The 19,746-nt window shown below is 28.8% G+C and overlaps 1 protein-coding gene across 5 annotated transcripts in view; it reads right to left on the bottom strand.

Moving 5' to 3' along the window:
* Positions 1-19,746, bottom strand: part of LOC100213148 (intermembrane lipid transfer protein VPS13A) — a 234,420-nt gene that overhangs the window by 204,844 nt on the left and 9,830 nt on the right. For all 5 annotated transcript variants that reach the window (XM_065813519.1, XM_065813515.1, XM_065813517.1 and 2 more), the window contains exons 2-4: positions 17,077-17,120; positions 6,745-6,787; positions 6,554-6,649 (exon numbers count right to left, since the gene is read on the bottom strand). Coding sequence is in view for 4 of the 5 variants with exons in the window: in XM_065813515.1 (XP_065669587.1) it covers positions 6,554-6,649; positions 6,745-6,787; positions 17,077-17,120 (183 nt within the window). In the remaining variant the exon portion in view is untranslated. The remainder of the gene's footprint in view (positions 1-6,553; positions 6,650-6,744; positions 6,788-17,076; positions 17,121-19,746) is intronic.

Here is a 19,746-nt window from a genome sequence, read left to right as displayed (position 1 = left end):
TCCGCGCATGATTTACAGTAAAAAAAAATAAAAATAAAAACATTTTATTAAAAAAACTAAAAATAAAAACATTTTATTAAAAAAAATAAAAATAAAAACATTGTTTATATTGTTAAAAACATTCAGAATGTTTTTAAAACATTCTGGTCAATTAAATTTGCGTTTTTGTGGTTTTTTTAAAAAACGATTTATTTTTAATTAAATTAATGATTTTTACTTTCGTCCAACACGCAAATGTTGGACGAAAGTCAAAAGTAATTAAAAGTGACGTATGTGTTGGCGTAAGAATCACTTTTTTCCTTCCGCTCTTCCCAAAGACAACAAACTATAGATCTATATATATATATATATATATATATATATATATATATATATATATATATATATAAATTATGTTAGTGTATTCTACAAATAGAGTGCTCGATGTTCTTAAAGTATATGATGATAAGAAACACGCTGTTGAAGACAACTAAAAATTAGATAAGCGTTTTTACTAATTTATATATATATATATATATATATATATATATATATATATATATATATATATATATATATATATATATATATGTATATATATATATATATATATATATATATATATATATATTTATATATATATATGTGTGTGTGTGTGTATATGTATATGTATATATATATAAATACATATATATATATATATATATATATATATATATATATATATATATATATATATATATACATATATATTTATATATATATATATGTATATATATATATATATATGTATATGTATATGTATATGTATATATATATACATATACATATATATATATATATATATATATAGATATATATATATATATATATATATATATATATATATATATATATATATATATATATATATGTATATATATATGTATATATATATATATATATATATATATATATATATATGACCAAATATTTTATATTGGGTTGATATCTGGTGATCTAGGGCACCAAGGCAATAAATTGATCCTCATTGTGTTAAACCAGTGTGTTATACTATTATTTTTATGTGCTGGGGCCCTGTCTTGCTGGAGTATGTATTGCTTGCTTCTGCCATACAATTGCATGATCAATCATCAAACATGTTTCAAGTGTGTTTTTGTAATTATATTGTCTTATATGACCATTACACAACTCACAAATACCAAGGCCTTTTTGGGAAAAGCATCCCCATATACATACTAAGTCTCCACCACCTTGTCATCTTGGATGTAAATAGCACTCACAATATTTCTCAGTTGCAAATCTTTTTAACCTGAAATTTTGACTCATCGCTCCAAATCACTTATGCCCAATCTTCAACTGCCCAATGCAAAGGTTCTTTGCAACATCTTCGCCTTTTTAGGATTTGTTCTACTGGTTCTGAATATGATACTTTGTCACGATCACTAAGCTTGAGTGGTCTTCCAGAACAAGGCATGTCAACAACGTTACCTGTCAGCTCCCAGGTTTTTACTGATTTTTTTGCACGCAAAAACACACATAAGTTTACTAATTTCAACATTGTTATGATTCTTTGATTTAACTAGTCCAATAATTTGCCAATTTAAGTAGTCAAATAATTGTCCAATAGTTTGCCTCTATGACACTGTTTTTCTACCCATTTGCAAGCGAATTGAAATTTACAATATTGCAGTTATTCTTTAGATAATTTTAAGCAATTAAAATATTTTTTTGTAATTTTAAAATAACTTTTTTATTTAAGAATCACGAGTAGTAACTATATTTATCATTTAAAGTGGTAATTTAGTATAATAATTGGGTATGAAGTGTAAAAAATTTATGATTAATCAAGTTGATTAAACTTTTGTCATCAGTATTTACTGGATATTTTTAGTTATCTAAGTACACATCTCAAATTTTTCTGTCATTTCTAGAGGTTGTAATTCTTGTTCTCTTACAAACTCCTTTACAGCCAGATTGCAAAGGTACTCCCAACTCTAATTTTTGCTTTAATCTCTTAATCGTGCTTTGAGAAACTGTAAGGATTTCTGCTATTATACTGAGACTTATCAGTATTATTCAATAATTCACAAATTTCCTTTAATTTATATGGAGAGATATCAAAACTCCTAATCAAAAGTAAAATATGCTAAATTTAGGTTAAGTGATTACTTACTGACAACAAAATAAAAGATGTTTAAAATTGCATCAATAATATGCAAAAACCTTTTAAATAATAAAAAAAAATATGTTTAAAAATTACTAGAGTGAAAAAAGTTGTTATTCCACCACATTTGACACCATATATGACAAATATTATCAAAATAATTTTGCATTATTCCAGTCTAATAATATGGCAAAAATGGTATTGCTCAAGTCTAATAATATAGCGATGGTGATGAATAATATAGCGGTGGTGAGGTTCCTTTTTATTCAATATATCATAGATATATTGAATATTCAATATGTCATAGATAAATAGTAAAAGCTTTTTGAATTATTATTACCAAAAAAGATCCTTAATTTTTGCTTTCACCCTAAAAGGGAACATAGCTATAAAAAAGTGAATTTTATTTTTTATAATTTTTTATATTATCAGTTAAATAAGAAAGTTAAAAAACTGCTTTCCTAGCTTTTCTTTCAAAAAAGCTGTCTATAATCTATAGTTTTTGCTAACTTGTGTTTAATTGAAAGAAGTATTAAATGATTAAGCCGGTTCTGTTCTGTTGCCAAACGTAAATAACTTTTTATTAATTTTAATTTGCTGAAAAATAAACGTAGAAAATTGATTCTGGCACTCTATCTAGTAGTTGATATTGACTGATTTAAACAACAACAAAAATTTGAATAGCTTTCCATAACATATGTTGAAAGAATAAGCACTGCATGAGAACAAAAAAAACTTGAAGGATACTTCTTAATTATTTTAGTTTTCACCAACTTTTCCATAAATAATTGTTGCATTAATTAATAATTGCTGCATTATTGTATCCTTAACCTCTGCAAAATGATAAACCTATATTATATTCTCCAAAACTTCTTTTATTTTATTTGCATTATCAGGGCCTTTTTTTTCATAGTTGTGAAGTTTGTGATTTCTCAGCATTGTGAGAAATCTTTCTGTTCCATCATTCTCAAAAACATATCTTACTATTATTTTCAATTTATTTTTGCATGAGACATCTTGAGTACCAATTATTCTCTGTATAAGACATCTGAAGTATTAATTATTCTCTGTATAAGGCATCTGGGGTACCATTTATTATCTGTATGAGAGATCTGGAGTACCAACTATTCTCTGTATGAGACACCTTCATTTAAAATAATTGCATTGTATTACTTTATTTCTTCTATATTTTTATTTTGAACTTTATTAGCACAAATTTTCGAAAACTCGATTTGACTTTGTTGAGATAAATTGTGATTAGACATTGATTTATGATTATCTCAATACTCTTTAACATTATCTAAATGATTTTTTACCATTTAGTGACTTATCAACTTTTCAACAGAAAAAGTTTAATAATTTATATCAATATAATTCAATAATTAAAAATTAATAATTTATTAATAATTTATATCATTAATTCTTCTACTCATAATATAATCAAGTATATATTAAATTTATCATTGTTAAAACTTTTATCTAATAATTATTGCATATTAATAGAAACCAGTAATTTTTCTGCTTTAACAACCCTGAACTCATTAACTTGCCTTGTTGACAAATTTATTGCACATAATGTACGTAACATATGTAACTACGTAAAATATAAGAAGTTCTTATTGTATTACTATTTTAATATAAAAATTTCATATATTATTTTATTAATAATATAATAATATATAATAGATTATATATTTAACTATGAACGGTTTTTCTTTCATCTGTACTTAGTCAATTTGTTTTATTTTTCTTTAAACCTTTTTATTTATTTTCTCGTAAGTTTTTCTGCAAATTGCAAATAAATGAATAAATTTATTTGCAATTTGCGGTATAGGAAGCGCTTGCGCTTTTTTTTTTTAAACAGAATTATTAAAAACATATATATATTTATTAAAAATCTTGTTTTATGTAAATTCAATAACTTTTATAGTGCTTCATTAAACAGATTGTTTAATGTTTTAAATTTTAATTTTTTTAATGAAACAATTTGTTTCATTAAACAATTTGTTTAATGAAACAAATTTTAATTTTCAAAATTTGTTTCATTAAACAAATTGTTTAATACTAAAAAGGTGAATGTCAAAACAGTTTAAAGAATTAAATATTCAGTTCAAATAGATCTGCAAACAAGAGTTAGTAACATTATTATTAACTATTAACATTAGCGGTTTTTGAAATGATTTTAATGATATAAAATGTGCGAAAGGCTTTTTTCTTTAACTTCAGAGATTTATTTCATTATTATTCAAAATTATCATATGTAGTTAAAAACATAATCTCAACTGTACTTTTTTTTCATTTAATCTTTTCTATTGTTTTTTGCTCAGCTTTTCCCACCATTTGCGAAGTCATTGCAATGAAATGAATTACTTTTAAATAAATTAAAAATTATCAATTGCCTGTTTTAAAAAAATTGCGCTTTTAAAAAAAGCATTGATTTTATTTACACTTGTTATTAATAAAATAATTTTATTCTTTACCATTGAACCATTAACTTATTTTTGGACTTAATTAAAAATTAAATAAATTTTGTCAAGAAGAACTATTACTAAGATTTTAACAAAAAAAAAAAGAAAAAATTTTGACTGTCAATTCCTTGAGTTGGCCAGTCAAATTGAACACTCACCTTCAATTCCTTATTTTCCACGATGTATACATATATATATACATATATATATATATATATATATATATATATATATATATATATATATATATATTATATACAAAAAAAAAATCAGTTTTATTATATTTATTTCTCCGCATATCTTCACATACTTGTAACTGTCAATTTTTAACATTTTATATTGCATTTTTAATATTGCAACTTTAGCAATATCTAATAACTGATCATTATTAACCTAATAATTACACTACTTGTGTTTCTTCAAATGATTCTTAAGCAATAGACACTTTCATATCATTAAAATAAAAAGTTGGTGAAAAGTTAAAAAATAAAATGTACTTGCTAAACTTAAGTTTGAAAAAAAAAGAAATATAAGAAAATCATAACAACAAATTCTAACACGAACAATTGAACATTTTTATCTTGGATGTTTTTTCACAAGTAATTATATACATAATGCTTTTATCAAACTATCTATATAAAATTTATCAGAAAACATTTAAGAAATCAAATTAGCAACTAAATAGAGAAAAATTACTAAAACATACATTTAAATAAAAATTCATTATAATTTTTTCTCTTGCAGGAAAATAAAAATTAAAAAAAAATTTAGTAGTTAAGATAAGATGTCATGTGGCTTCTTTAGTGTCAAAAAACTTAAGTGCAGATAATAGCCATTCACCACTTAACTTGAGTTATTGGAAGCTATATTAAGCTTGCATTATTAGTAATAATTTTGCATGTTAGTTGGGTAATAGCAGAGGAAACATTATCCCCTATGCTAAATAAACCACAATTCTTTTATTTAAAAACATAAAGTTTATTTTTAATAAACATTTGTCTTTTCTCATAGGGGAGACCAGGGCTAGTTGGCTCAGTTTTTACTCTATGAGCTCTGTAGCCCTAACAGCACATTTTTTTGAAAATATTAAAGTGTAGTCTCAAAGAGTATGAACTTGGGTAACTGATAAAATTTGCATTCATTTACAAAAAAAATTCTTGGAGGCTTCCAGGGCCCTAAAAAAAAAAATTAATAGAAATTTTTTTACTATTAATTTTGGCAATAAATTTAAGCCAAAAGTTTAATATTTGTTTAGCTGGTACCAAATATTAGTACGTATAACAGCCAAAACAGTATCCCACTTTTTATCTGTAAAAAAAAACCTAAAGAAAAATTTTTCTTTCAATTTTTTTGTAAGAGTGAATTTTTTTCAATACTGTTAAAAATTTAAAAAAAAAAATAATAATTTTATAAAAATATATTTTTTTTCCATAGTAAATGCTATGAGCCAACTTACCCTGTGAAAATTTTGTCAACTTACCCCAAAAGCCTTTTTTTCAATAAACAGTCTATAGATCCTGAAACACTGCAACTTTGAAAAAAAGTCTGACTGGATATAGTAAACCAATTGTGACTAGAACTTTTACAATAATTATTTTTTCATATGACTGACTATTTTCTTTGTAAAGTTAAAAGGAAGCGATGTTCCAAAAGTTACGTTTTTGTCCAAAATACACTTAAATTTTCTTATCTCCCATGCGCATGCGCAAATCCTGACAATACTATAGTGAATGATAAAATGGTCAATTAGAAAGGTTCTGTATCATTTTTGTCACTATCTGATGAAAGGCTCTGAAGATAAACGCAGTTCATCTACTATATATTTGTAAAGATACAACATCAAACACATTTTACCAACTTTTCACAAAAACATTTAACCTGTGTAATATTACAAAAATATTTTACAAATTTTGTAGAAATCTAACAAAAAAAATTTTACCAATTTGTGGGGATGCTACAACAAATACATTGTCAATATTTAGAATTACTGATTGTGTATAAAGTGATGACCATGGTATACTTAAAAACAGTTTGCCTAATTGAAAAATATATTATTTGAATATAAAAACAAGTTATTACTTCAATAATTTTAAAGATCAAACAAAAAGTAACAAACACATAAAAACAAACCAATAAATCCAGATGTTACTTGGATAGGTAAATTTAACTCAGCCTGTAAAAATATATAATAATTTAAAATAAGGGAATTATTGAATATAAAAGGTTAAATTTCATTTAAAAAAAAAAAATTTTCATTCCTATACAATTTCTCTAATAATCCTAATTGTGAATCTTTACTTCCTAACTTTTAGTTCCAAACTTTAACTTAATTTCTCAACTATCTAGATGCTTATATCTAATTATTTGCATCACTATTCACAAGCATCATCATTTTTTCTTAATGTATTCACTAGTCTTAATTTTTGCTTAAAGAAATCACTTTTATTGTCCTTCAGAAATCACTTGTTTTACTGTCCATCAGAAATTGCTTGTTTTAATGCCCATCAGAAACCACTTGTTTAAATTATTTTTACCCTTTAGATATTTGTTTTACTGTCTTTAAGATATTTTTATATTAAAAAGTTATATTTATTTCCAGAAGATTGAGATAATTATTATATGCAAAAAAACAAATTTGATTCATTTATTGCATACCCAATTGTTTTTAGGGACTTTTTAACTATTTGTTTTTAAACTGATTGTGTTGCTTGTGTAATGTGACTTTTATGTCATTGTCTTTTGAAAAAGGCATCAGGTTCATCTGAAAGTTTTTCACAGAAGTTAAAAAATATTTTCATGAATGTTTTATTTCCTAAATTTCAAATCAAATTGTGGGAGTCATTGCCTTTGAATTGGCAAGAACTGCGCATTTTAATCTATAATGTAAAAGTTGCTGATTATAACTTATGAAGAAATAGAACAACCTTTTAGTACTTATGAGCTTTCTACATCAAAAACTAATGATTCAGTATAAAGCAGTGAAGACTTTTAATTAGCAGGACTGAAGCAACTGTATAGCTCAATAAAGAGCAAAGGAAAGGATGATTCACTCAATCATCTTTTTCTTTGCCTTTTTTTATGCTCTGCTTCTTCTTAAGACTGCACTCTTTTTAAAGTTCATTCTGATGAAATTAAACCTTTCCCTTTATTCTTCAGTCAATGATGTTGTTATTGGTGACTTTAATGCTTATCACACCAAATGGCTTAGTTCTTGAACCACTAACCTTGCTTGTACTAAAGCTAATAACTTTTGTATTCCTCTGTCTCTTACTCAGATAGTTAACTTTGTGACTAAACCAGACAACTGTAACTTTGATAGAAAAAAATTTCTTATAATTTGTTTTTGATTCTTATAATCAAATTCTACCTGTCATTCCAGGAAAACAGGTTAACCCACTGTTAGACATCTAAACCACTCTGCCTTCTGTTGCTAAAGTTATTTCTCTTTTAAACACTTTAACCACTTGTGGTCAACAGAACATTCCTGTCATATTCTTGCAAAATGAGTCAGAACTCCCTTTAATACTCCCTAAACTAATTAATAAATGCTTAACTTAATCTTATTTTCTTGTCTGCTGAAATAGTATCAGCGGTTCCGATTTTTGGAAACAATCTGACCCTGCTAACTATTGTCTAATCAGCTTTCTCTCTATTACTAGCAAGATCTTTAAATCTTTAATTAATAAACTTCTAATATCTTATCTTGAGTCTAACAGCTTACTCTCTGACAATCAATAGGGATATGGATTCTCTTGTTCTACAGCTTACTTTTATAATAAAAGGGTTATACCATGCATTAGATGGAGGTGGCATTAACATATCAAAGGCTTTCAATAAGGTATGACCTGCTTTTCCATTAGATCACTTTACATGGGGGAACAGTTATACCATGCATTAGATGGAGGCACGGGCATTAACATATCAAAGGCTTTCAATAAGGTATGACATGCTTTTCCATAAGATCACTTTACATGGGGGAACAGTTTTTAGTGATTATTAAATCATTTCTTTCTAATTGCATTGTCAACCGCAACGGTCAGCAACCTTCTTCATTTCAAGTAAATTCTAGGATACTTCAAAGTTCTATTTTTGGTCCTATTCTGTTTCTTATCTATATTAATGATCTTTCTGACAATCTTACATCTAAAGTAGCTGTATTTGCTGATGACACAACTATATACTCCAGTCTTGCAAAAATGTCATCACTTTGATAGCTTATAACAGACAGCTGATGCTAAGTTAGCATCTGCTAAGGTTGCTCTCTTTTTATCATGCTCGCTTATTCCTTATTTCTAACTCCTGATTCTATTCTCTGACTCTACAAATCTCTTTTTTGTTTCTGTATGGAAGACTGTTCTCATCATTAGAAGAACCAGCCCATATTTAGGCTGGTTTTCCTAATGATACTCTTTCTCTTCTAGGCAAGGTCCAAAAATGCATTGTAAATATAGTTGGACCTGCTCTAATGGCAGTTCTATTTTATGTCAATGGGATGGTTTCATCTTTTTCTGACGTAAGTGCGCCATAAATGGTGTCCAAAATTTTGTTGACACATATTGCCCCTCATCTAAATTGATACCGTTTTGTTGAGGGGCACATTGGAGGTACTGTATTTCAAGTGCCTCACGAACACCTAAACACCTTACATAATTTATATACGTAAGACAATATTGGTAATGAAATTGTTGGATACGTACTGGTGATATTTTCAATGTTTTTTGTAGTTACTAGTGATTTTTTGTTTTTTCATTTTATTTCTTTTATGATTTTTATGAGATTGGACTGTTTGTAGCTATTTTCAACAAATACTTGAATAAGGAATTTCAGTTCATTTTCTATGTTTCTGACTGCATACATTAAATGCTCTATGTACGAAACCCTTAAATATTCCATTTAAAATTTGTGGGTCATGGTTTGATGTTGCCTTAACTTAAATGTTAGTAATTGCATTTTTTCTGTGTATTTTAAATTCATATTTACCATTTTTGTTATTTATTATGCATATGTCTAGAAAATTTAGTGTTTTTTTGTCATTTTCAAATTCAATAGTATATTGTATTTTTGGATGCTGTTGATTAAGTATTGTCTTAAATTGATCAGCCTGGGCAATGTTAGGGACTCTGGCATGACTGTCATCTACGTATCTATAAAATGACTTTAAATCGATAAGTGGGTGGGTTTTTGTCGCTGTTTTAAGTTGGTTTTTTTCAAAATGTTGAAGAAAAGTTTCAACTAAAACTACCATAAACAAAAGACCTATCGGACCTGAATTTTCAAGCTCATGTATTTCATTGTTCCATAAAAAATATGGTCTGTATAAACATAGTTCTATCAGAATTTTTATTTCTTTCATATTTAATTTTGTCGCTTTTTTAAAATTATCGCTCACCTCCAACAAACTTATGAGTACTTCAGTCACTTCTTTAAGAGGAATTGACAGGTATAAGTTTATAATGTCCAATGATACCTAAATTTCATCACTGGATATGTTCCACAATTTTGCTTTTTCTACGAATTTTTTAATCGAGTTGGGTTTTCATTTAATATTGGTTGTATTAGTTTTACTAAGTAATTTGAGATTCTGTAGTTTGGTGTGCCTAATGTGGATACTACAATTCGCATTGGGTAAGATTGTTCAGGCTTATGTGCCTTCACTACACCATCCCATTAGCATAAAATAGAACTGCCGTTTTAAAATAAGATATAAACAAAAAAAAAAAACTTTCAAGCTAAAGACGCTGGTCACAACAATCCAGTGAAAATTTCTTTTAAAAAATAAATTTAGTATCGAGAGAAATTTGTATTTATTGATGTTTATAAAAAATAATTTACATACTCTCATACATGATGTCTATATTCAAAAAAAAAAAAAAAAAAAAAACACATTGAGTTTTATTATGTGTAAACTAAAACTAACCCGTTTGTATATTTTAGTTTACATGTTATATGAAGAATAAAGCCTTCTATGTTGGCTTTGAATTAATTATAGACTATTGAGTTTACTACACTACAATTTATTATTCACATTTTAATGGATAAATATCTAAGACCAGAACAATTTGACAGCAACCCCAATTCTGCATCAGCTTCTAAAGAATGGTCACACTGGTTTAGAACTTTTACAAACCTTATGAAAACTACACAAACAGAAGATAAATTAGATGTCCTTATTAACTATTTATCTCCTTCCGTGTTTGACTATATTGCTGACATTGAATTATTTAAGGGCGCTATAAAATCCTGGAAAACTGTAAAACCTAAAAATGAATTATTTTCCAGACATCAGTTAGCTTCACATAAACAATCCTCCAGAGAATCTATTGATGAGTTTTTGCAGGTCTTACGCACACTAAGTAAAAATTGCAACTTTAAACAGGTTTCTGCTTCAGAACATTGAAGAATACATTCATGATTCATTTATAAGTGGTCTAAGCGCTTATTGTATTCGCCAACGACTACTAGAAAACTCTACTTAAGTTTAGCCTCAATTACTTGCTTTTCTATTAACTCACTCAATTCTATTGTTTATATCTTTATTGGTAGGGCCAAGGTAAGAGCTCTTTTTGAAACTGGAAGCTTTGACACATTTATAAGCAAATTATTAAGTGTCTCTTTAAAACTTAACATATTCCCTTCTAATAAAAGAGTCATTATGGCTGATCCTTCCTTATCTTGTCAATTTGTAGGTAAAGTACCAAGTAAAGTGAAGTTAAACTAACTTCACTTTACTTGGTACAGAGTACTCTAATACATGGTTTTTGGTTATACCCAATTCTTGTGAATAAATCATACTTGGTAGAGATTTCCTAAAGCTCCACAAAAGTCTTTATATCAATTATGATGGCGAAAAAACAAGTGCTAGCTTTCATTGTAACGCTCTAACAAGCGTTACAATGAAAGTTAGCACTCTTTTCCCTTTTCTATCTTGCTTCTTGCTTCGCCTTCTAGATGATATAACTTAGAGGACAAAGCGTTCACTGAACAAGAAACAAAAAAACTTTTGGAACTAGATGTAATTGAACCCAGTAACTCCCCTTGGTAATCACAAATAATTGTTACCAGGAATGAGAAATATAAGAAACGGATGGTCATTGATTACTCACAAACAATAAATCGCTTTACACTACTTGATGCTTCTTCTTAACCTAACATTAATGAATTAGTTAACTCTGTTGCAATATACTCATAATTTAGCACATTTTACTTAAAAAATGCTTATCACCAAATACCTCTCCTAGAAAGTGACAAATATTATACTGCCTTTGAGTCCAATGGACATTTTTTCCAATTTAAAAAAATTCCTTAGATAAATTTCTTGAAGCTTCTAAGAAAGCAATGTTTACGTTCAATGAAGAAAGGTCTATATTGTCTATTTTGTGTATAAACTTACTAGGTTTTATTATAAAAAGTGGCTCTTTTTCTCCTGATCCATATCATTTAAAGCCATTAATTTAAATGCCTGCTCCCAGTGATAGTGCTTCTTTCCGCCGAGCCCTTGGTATGTTCTCATACTATTTCCAAAATATCAAACATTTTTCTGATAAAATTCATCCTTTATCATTAACTTCTACCTTTCCATTGTCAGCTGAAGCTATTAAATGTTTCAATCAAATGAAAGAATTAATCTCTCAATCAGCTCTACAAGCAATTGATGAATGTATCCCATTTGAGGTGGAAACAGATGCCTCCAATTTTGCTATAGCTGTTTCCCTTAATCAGGCTGGAAGACCAGTTGCATTCTTTTCTTGCAAACTTTCACCTACTAAAAAAAAAACATTCTGATAAGAAGGAAGCTTATGCTATTGTCAAATTAATTAGAAAATGGAAACACTACCTTGTTGGTCAGGATTTTAACCTAGTCACCGACCAGCTCTGTCTCTTTCATGTTTGACAATAACAAGAGTGGAAAAATTAAGAATGACAAGATTCTGAGGATAGAACTTACTTCGTACAACTATGATATAGTTTATCACCCTGAATGTAACAATTTTGTTGCTGATACACTCTCTAGATCTTGTTGCTCTATGGCTATAAATAGTCCCTTTCTTAAGGAACTACATGAATCTCTTTGTCACCCTGGAATTACCAGAATCTACCATTTTAAAAAATCAAAAAATCTGCCTCTTTCAATTGATGATGTAAAAAGAACCATTTTTTTGTGTCAAACTTGTGCTGAATTTAAACCGAAATACTATGTAAGCAATTATAACCACACCTTAAAAAAATCTACTCAACCTTTTGAGTGATTAAGCATGGATTTTAAAAGATCTATTCCATCTTCATCTAGCAACAAATATTTTTTAACAGTAGTTGATGAGTTTTTGAGATTTTCTATTATATTCCCTTGTCGTGATATCTCTACTTCATCCGTATTTAAATGTTCAACTCAACTTTTTACTTTATTTGGAATGCCAGCTTTTATACATTCAGATTGAGGCACTTGCTTCATGTAAACAGAGCTCCGCAGTTTTCTTAACTCTAGAGGGGTCAACCTGAGTAAAACTATTCCTTATAATCATCAAGGTAATGGTCAATGTGAAAGATACAATGGCATTATTTGGAAAGGAATTTTGCTTGTTCTCAAATTGAAGAATTTACCTACCATGAGCTGGGAACTTATATTACTCAAAGTCTTTCATTCAATACATTCCTTACTTTGCACTTCTACTAACACAACACCTCACAATTGATTATTCAGTTTCAGTTGACGTTCATCTAATGGACACTCTGTTCTTACATGGTTAACTAATTCTGGTCCTGTATTGCTAAAAAGGCATGCTCGACACAGCAAATATAAACCTCTGGTTAAAGAGATTGACCTTTTAGAGGCTAATAGTAAATATTCTAATGTAATAATACCTGATGGGCGTGAGGCCACTGTTGCTACAAAACATCTTGAACCAATGGCTGATATAATCAGTGATAATGACGAAATAATAACTATAAAGATATTTCCAATGAACCTGATACAATCCCTTAACCTGAGCCTCTCCATCCTAAAAGATTTCAAAACTTTTCTACTCTCTCTCCAACAAATCCTAATGGAATTTCTATTAAAGAATCAGTCCCTCATTGTTCAGGAAGATGTTGGAATCCTCCTAAATATTTAAATGAATATGTTTGAACTATTTGAACTTATTTAACTATATTGTTTTTATTTATAATGAAATGTGCTGATTCTTAATATCATTATTTTCCTTGTTGAGATTTATTATGTGTAAACAAAAACTAACCTGTTTGTATATTTTAGTTTACATGTTATATGGAGAATAAAACTGTCTGTGTTGGCTTAGAATTAATTAAAATTAATACACTAACTTAATTTATATATATATATATAAATAAATATAAATAAATATATATATATATATATATATATATATATATATATATATATATATATATATATATATATATATATATATATATATATATATATTGTATTGAAGTGAATTTAATAGTCTATAATTAATTCTGAGCAAACATAAACTGTTTTATTTTTTAGATTTATACTTTAACATATATGTATATTAGGGATATGACAATTTTTAAAGACCCTATCCCCATGTTATTTTTTGTGGAGTTTTAATGCAAAGATCAAGAAAAATCCAATGGCAAGTGTCAACATTAAAAAAATGTGACCCCCCCCCCTTATTCAAATTTATAAAAATATATACAATTATACATTGTACAAAATGGTTTTTTTTAATCAGAAATACAAACACAGATTTTAGTGTTCATTTGTCAAAAGAAATTTAATGTTAATTTTTTCAATGCTTTTGCACAATGGAAGTAAATCCTGCGAACTTTAATTGCACGTTCAGCACAAATGTTTGACCTTTGAGTTGGGATTGGAGTCGACTCAACCGACCAGAAAGTCCTTAAAGTCTTTATTGCCTTTGAGTGATCTTTGCAAACGGCTGCCAAATTATTGTAGTTATCCTGGTAATAAACCTGACCAGAAAACCAGATGTCACTCCACGTGCCACTAATAAAGTCACATGATGACTGACCTTCGGCTGACTGTCGAAATTCTGGAAATAAAATATAAGCTAGCAAAGCATAGATTGGTCGGCCATTCCATCTTGCATTGCATATATTTGGCAAAGTTCTGAAATTTACTTTAGGGAAGCATCCTGTTTTCTTAAACTGTCTGTAACAAGTGATCAAGTGATGAAGGAAAGCCATATCATCTCTCCAAACAATTTCTTTTTCTTCCTTCAGAGCATCTCCAGAATTGTCAAAAGATACTTTCAGTTGCTGGTACTCTTCTGTTATTCTGCTAATGAACCAATAATTGAGATTAGGCAAGGTTGTTGCTGCTTCAAAATAATCATTCATCACATGTTTTATTAATGTATCAAGAACATGATGCTGGCATCCAATATAAAGAGGTTTGTCTAATCCAAGCATTAACAAAATGCTTCTTTAGTAGTGTGACTTCCCCAACAAATTTTCCTGTATTTGCAGAGGTTGTATCAGAAATTATTAACTTAATTGCAGGCCATAGCTTATATTCATCAAGCACAGTTTTTATTCCATTGAATATTGTTTCACCTTTTCCATTGATCAGTGCAAGAACTGCTAGTTTAACTTCTCTATTTTCATTTTTTAGAACTACAACCTCGTACTCTGTATTCTTTATGTGCTTCCCATCAAAGTGCAAGCTCCAGTTTTCGTTTCTTAGAGTTTCAATAAAATATTCTTTTAATTTTTCTCCTGCTTTCATTGTAGCTTTGTAAACACCACTTTGACTTGGAGTTGGAATAGAAATTCCATCTTTTGCAAGAGTTTTGCAGACTGTGTGTGCCTTTCTTGAACTTAGTTTTGCTTTTGTCGCTAAATTTATTGCATAATCATTTTTTTGTGTTTTACATGTTGTTGGAGCCTCTGAATCTTGAGAACCACTGTCAGAATCTTGTTTTTCTTCTTCAGTGCTAAAATGTTCTTCATCTTCACTGCTTAAATCATCCTTAGTATCTTGACTGACTTTTTGCTTAATCAACTTTAGTTTTCTAGGATGAACTCCTTGTGTATCTTCAATTGTGGTGCAGTAGTCAGCTCTACCATTTGTTGACATCTGAAGATTATAGAAGGCTTTATCTTCTTGGCACAACCATTCTCCATTTTCATCAGTTACGTTGAACAAGTTGGTAAAGTCTTGCGTTCTTGGTTTTCTGCTGTCTTTTTCATACTTGTTTAGTACATTCTCAATTTTTCTTTCCACTGTAGATTTGCCTTTTTGAATTGGAAGATTCAGTTTTTTCCATAAGATTTTAACTTCTTTGACCACTATCACAACTCTCTCCTGTCTACTTTTCACATTTGCAGCCAAACACTTAAATCTGTCCAGGATATGCTGTTCTGTTGGCATTTTGTTCATTTGATCAAGACTGTCAACAATCTTTGCATACTTTCTTGAATTCTTGGCTGTTTCAAACCTCACCAAATTTGATTCCCATAGTTTCTTATTCAAATCTGAAGGAAGACTATTTTTAGACATCTTGACTATAGTCTTGTAGAATTATAATTTGAGTGTAAATTTAATTATCTACAAATAAACAAATCTTATGAGTTTAGGTTATCAAAAGAAGTTTATAAAATATCAAAAGTCAGGTGATGATAACAAATATAATATATAATATGAAAGATTATGTAATAAGAATACATACATTTAGCAAAATCACACCAGCAATAAACTGAAGCTGTGATACCTTAAACTGTACTGTATCTAACAATAGATACACTATGAGTCATAAAAAAACATGCCACTGAACTTATTGCAATAACTTTGCTCATTGTGAACCGATTTTAAAAATAGTGTCTTCTTCAAGTAGAGAACAAGAACAATACTTGACTAATATAAAATATTACTTTTTAAATTCTTTTTTATTGTCTCAACAATTTTTAAACTAATTTTAACTTCTATATAAGAAATCAGACAATTTTTCTGTTGTTGAAGTTTGGAGTGTTCGTGTACAGTCAGTTTTTAGAATTGGGTCGCCATCAGACGAATGTTTTTCTGCAATTCAATTCTTAACAAAACCTGAAATTCTGTTAGGCATCAGACCAAATTTGACAAAGTTATGGTAGAAGGTTCAGTGGCATGTTTTTTTATGACTCATAGTGTAGATGGGAGAAAACAGTTTTCAGCTTAGGGGGGTGAACTTTTTTAAGATTTAACACTTTCAAATGGTATTTCCAGTTTTAAAATGTAATTTCTCCACTCATAGTGGCATGGGAAACCAAAAATTGCCAAAAAAAATTTTTAGTCATACCTCTAATGTATATACATGTTAGAGTATAAATCTTTTGTAAAAGTCTTGAGAGAGTACAACAATTTTTAAAACATTATAATAATGAGTAGTCTCCTCGACTCTTTAGATTTGGGCAAGTGAACACAGTACAATATATATATATTCAAAAAAGAGTTTATTAATTAGAAAATGAAACGGATAATACCAATGCTTCAGCTTTTAACTCCAAGTCACATAATGTTGCTTCACCTAGAAAAAATTGTATCGTTAAAAATACATAAAAATTATCTCATAATAAGTATATATATATATATATATATATACGTTTTTTTTTTTTCCCCCTTTTTAACATCTTTGCTTCCAACAAGGCTATCAAGCAAGCACAATTAGAGTTAAAAGATACTGGAAGAGAAAAGATGAAATTTTTAGGGCAAGATAATGATTGACAGACGACTTGAAAAATGGTAAATTATATGAATCAGGAAAACAAGATGAAGAAAGCGAATTCCAAAGAACTGATGTTCAAGGAAAAAAACTAGAAGACTATGAGTTTTTGGAGCATTTAGGAACAGCCACAGAAAAAGGATGAGACTTAATTGAATGACAAGTAATACAAGAATGAATTTTAGTAGATGGCACAAGAGACGCTAGCTCTTTAGAGCAATACCCATTATAGTATTTGTAGAATCGAAAAAAGAGAAGCAACATTACAACAATGTTATATTGATTTGAGGTTGGCTGCAAGACCAGGTCCAACTATGCTTACAATACATTTTTCCAACTTGTCTAAAAGAGAAAGGACATCATTGGAAGATCTACCCCAGATATGGCAACAGTATTCCATACAAGGATGGATTTGAGATTTATAGAGATAAAGAATAATACAGAGTAAAAAAGTGGAATGAACAATTAAAATATTTGATATATGATTTCTAAGAAAGATCGGAAGTATAAGGTAATCCTAGAAGGTGAAGGGTAGATGACTCATCGAGTGCATTATTGTCCATAAATATAGGAAGGTCTAAATTATTGTGATAATCATTGGCCAAAAAAAAATTGAGTTTTATCTGAATTAAAGTTCACCAGCCACTGTGAGCCCTATACTTTAGCAGAAGTGAGATCCTTTTCAAGCTCAAATGTCCTTTCCAAGCAATCAGAGAGTGTTGGTTTCTTATCAAGACAAGAATAAATGGTAGCATCATCAGCATCACCTTAGATGTGAGAATATCTAGAAGATCGTTAATATAAATTAAAAAGAGTATAGGGCCAAAAATAGAACCTTGAGGAACCCCTGATGTTACAGGATATGAAGAAGAGTGCTGTCCATCAAGGATAACTTTTATACTACGATTGAAAAGGAAGGATTCAATAATTTTTAAGATGTTACCTGTTACACCTTAAGAAGAAAGCTTATGGAGAAGCATAGCAAACTTTATCAAAGCCTTTAGAAATGTTGAAAGCAATTGCCTTAGCCTCAAAACATCTATCTAATGCAAAATAAAATTTATCAGTTATTACCATTAACAAATCAGCAGTAGAATGAGAAGATTGAAATCTGTTTTGATGATCAGAAAGTATGTTATTAGATTCAAGATGAGAGATTTAGTGTTTGTTGATCAAAGATTTAAAAACCTTGCTTATGATAGGAAGAAGACTAATGGGACGATAATTAGACGAGTCAGATTGCCTACAGAATTTTTGAAATTAGTAATAACAGATGCCACTTTCCAGCAGGCTGGAAAACAAGACTCTGATAAACACTTGTTAAATAGTTTTGAAAGTATAGACAACAGCTCCAGAGAACATTTCTGAAAGACTATAACAGATATGTTGTCTGGTCTACAAGCTGTAGAAAAGTTTATGCAAGAAAACACTTTAGATACAGACGCTGAAGCGATACGAATGTCAAGCAATAGATCAACCAGTTTGTCGGCTATACCAGGTAGAATGCAACTAGTGGAATCAATATTGATGAAAAGTTCTTAACAAACAATTCGGCTTTGTCTTTAGGTGAGGTGACGAAATCTGAACCATACAAGAGAGGTGGAATAACAGATTTACCCTTATTATTGATATTCTTAAAGATTTTCCAGATGCCAAAGGAGTTTAATTTTTGACAAGATTTCATGATCTGAGAATAGTAGGCTTTGGCATTAGACAAAACCTTTTTACAATGATTTTTAGCAATAGTAAACACACTTGGTTAACTGAAGAATTGTTTTGCTGATAGATATGGAAGTAAAAGTTTTCCATCGGAAATTGCAGCAACATGTGAGGAAAAGCATTAAGAAAAGTGAGGCTTGACTTGAAACTATTGAGAGGGAATAAATGATTCCATGCTAGCCTGAATCCAAGAAGATTTATAAAAAGCATAATTGTAAGCAAGAAGACAAAAGATTTCTACACAAGGGCCATCACAAAGAAAATCACAGAAAGAGTTCCAGTTAGCTTCAAGGTAGTTGTAAGAGGTAAGATGAAAGGAGTATTCTGATGATGAAGAAGAATGAGATAATAGTTTTAGAGATATCAAACCATAATCAGAAGCACCTAAGGTGAATTTGGAGTAACTGAGCACTGACTAGGATCAGAAACAAGACATAAGTTGAGTAGAGAAGATAAATAATTTGGGTTGTCAGGAAAGGGAGTTCGAAAGTTAATTATTTGAGTTAGAGAATGAGAAAGGCAAAAGTTATGGGTCTTAATGCCTGCAGAGTCACTAACACTAGAGCCAAGCCATTCAGCGTGATGAGCATTCAAGTAGATATAGATATAGAAAGGGTGTTGACTTTTAATACTTTTTATGAAATTTTTGAAACACTATAGCATTAGTAGATGAGTATTAATGTATATTATTTGAATATATCTGTTATTTGAT

Source organism: Hydra vulgaris, chromosome 12 (assembly GCF_038396675.1).
Source record: "Hydra vulgaris chromosome 12, alternate assembly HydraT2T_AEP".
NCBI lineage: Eukaryota > Metazoa > Cnidaria > Hydrozoa > Anthoathecata > Hydridae > Hydra > Hydra vulgaris.
Note: the sequence above shows the minus strand (reverse complement) of the source record. Positions and strands in the feature narration are given on the sequence as shown.